This window comes from Myotis davidii, unplaced genomic scaffold (assembly GCF_000327345.1).
Source record: "Myotis davidii unplaced genomic scaffold, ASM32734v1 scaffold77, whole genome shotgun sequence".
Taxonomy (NCBI): domain Eukaryota; kingdom Metazoa; phylum Chordata; class Mammalia; order Chiroptera; family Vespertilionidae; genus Myotis; species Myotis davidii.
Genome location: NW_006289713.1, coordinates 1,563,721 through 1,566,114, shown reverse-complemented (window position 1 = coordinate 1,566,114; position 2,394 = coordinate 1,563,721). Strand labels below are relative to the sequence as shown.

Genomic DNA, 2,394 nt, shown 5'->3' with positions numbered 1-2,394 from the left:
CTGCGGCACGAGGCAGAGCGCAACTTCGACGCGGACGATCTGCGCGAGCTGGAGCGGGAGATCCTTCAGGTGGGCAAGATGATCCACGACCTGGAGATGAAGGTCAACGTGCCCCGCTGGACGGTGCAAGCCCGGCAGGCGGCGGGCGCCGAACTCCTGTTCAGTGCTGGAGCCTCCTCGGCGGGCTTTGTGTCCGTAGAAGAGCGCACAGGGCCCTGCGACCCGAGCAAGGCCCTGGCTGCCACTGTTTTCAGCGCCGTGCTGCTGGCGGCGGTGGCCCTGGCCGTGTGCGTGGCAAAGCTGAGCTGACCGACACCTGATAGCCTGCCGCTCAGCTCCTTCCTGACCGCCACCTCTCCTTCCCCAGGGACGCCCCTCTCTCGGAATGACCCTTACCGCTAGGACTCGGGATGGGAGTGAAATCTGGCATGTTTAAGGGGGGCAATTCTAAAACCCCGTGTGTGTAGGTGTACACGCGTATTTCCAGCACACAGCTACCAGCAGAACGTGGTTTCCTCCTGCTAGCCAGGGAGGAGTTAATTTGTGCAGGTTGTCAGGGCATTATCGCTAATGTTTGCAGGAGCTTTATCCTCTATTAATAGAAAACAGTCCACAGTGACCCCAGATTCCTCTGAGTTAATGGGTTACCGCGTGTGCTGCTGGGGCATGTTTGCACTGAGTCCGAGCTTGGTGCCAACATCCCTACTGGAGACTCACTCCACATTGGGGCAGTTTGATGAAGGCGGTGGTGAAATGAAGTGTGGAGAGGGGGGCTGTTTTGCTGGAAGGGGGTTGTTTCTTCCTGGACAAGAGGCAAATTGCAACAGGATATAAGCAGGATTTCTGTTATTATTATTATTATTATTATTACCTTAATCCTTTGGGGCCTAAGTTTCGGAGAGGAAAAATAGACGTTCATGCAAAGTGCTTTCTGGATGGCTCACGATTATGCTTCTTGGCAGAATCACCAAAAGCAGCTAGAAGAGGTTTGGGGTTGTGCCCTCGCTGCAGGGTCTGACTCTGCTTAGGAAACCAGAGAAGGGCTACAGAACCTTCCTTCATGGGTTGGACCCACTGCGCACGCTGCCTTCTGTTAAGGGCTCTTCCTCGCCTGCCTGGGAAGAATCTCAGAGGGTGCAAGCTTTGGAACTTTCTCCTTCCCTTTGGCTTATTTTTGCTCCAGAATTAGACCAGAGTTTTTGATCCTCCTTTTCAGGGAGGGCTGGGGAATCCTCTTTGGAGCCCTTAATCCTGTCTATCCCTTGGAATTTGCTTGCCGGCCAGTAGGAGAGCTGGTTTTGGAAGGAGCTGCACAGCTCTCTGACCCCAACACTGCCCCCTGAGGGGGTATAGTAGCATCATTGGCGCTCAGAGAATGCAATAGTTTTAACTTGGAATTTAATGTGTTTTAAAAATAACAATCATTTTAAAGAAAAATCACATTGTGTACTATCAGAGCTGTTTGTTTTTTTCTAAAGGACATTTGGCCATGAATGTATACGTGCCAATGAGTCAAACATAGTTTTTACTTATATACTTTGGTTACTAAATATATATTTGCATTTAATTTTTAAATTGATCTTGAAGGCAGGAGGTCATAACAAAAACTACTAGAACCACAAGTGTAGGCGACAGGAGTTAAGCAGCCCTTGCTTCTCTTGGTCCATAAATAAGGAAATGTAGAAAACACGCTGAGTCTGAGGCTGGAATTGGCCTGAGCTGGGCTGCCACCTCCCACCTGTGTTACCAAGAGAACATCTGTTGAGAAAAAAAGATGCATTTACTCCATAAAGGTAATGATTTGGCATAAAATTCATAGGCATTGGTTTGGCTCAAAACTGAGAAGGATTTTTTTTTTTCCTTTTTGATGTCCAAAGTGAGAAAAGGGACCAAGAGGAGGGAATTGGCAGGTTTTCACAAGGGCAGCTTGGGAGGCCAGTGGCAGAGGGAAATCGCAGTAGGAGTGCTGTTCGGGCACCCAGTCCTAACTCCAGACAGTCCTCCCAGCCCAGCCCACTCCTCCTCACACACAGGTTCCAGTAACTTAGAATATGAGGTGTTTGCATAGCAGTTTTAAACGACTCAGAGGGTCTTAAGCCGAATTAAAGTTTTATGACAATAACTAATTAAAAGGAACTTCTGCCTCATCCAGTCTGCGTGAGTCTGAATAGCGGCCAACATAAAATTATTTTGCATCTGACAGCCCAGGGTACTTTCAGAGATGACACAGTTTTCTAAATCCTTTCTTCCTCTTCCCATATACACCACAACATGGAATCTCTGTCACTTTCCCCAAAGTCTCATCTCAGGCAAGAGGAGGCTGGGGCATTTTGTGACCCAGTGTTGGAAAATATCCCTAAAAACCAAGCCCTAAGTAGATTTTTCCTTTTCTAA

At 48.5% G+C, this 2,394-nt stretch overlaps 1 protein-coding gene across 1 annotated transcript in view; it reads left to right on the top strand.

Moving 5' to 3' along the window:
- Positions 1–2,147, top strand: part of RGS9BP (regulator of G-protein signaling 9 binding protein) — a gene marked incomplete at its 5' end in the record, with an annotated part of 2,505 nt that extends 358 nt beyond the window's left edge. Inside the window, one exon of the mRNA XM_006762269.2 lies at positions 1–2,147. Coding sequence (XP_006762332.1) covers positions 1–309 — 309 coding nt within the window.
- Positions 2,148–2,394: the final 247 nt, after the last annotated feature.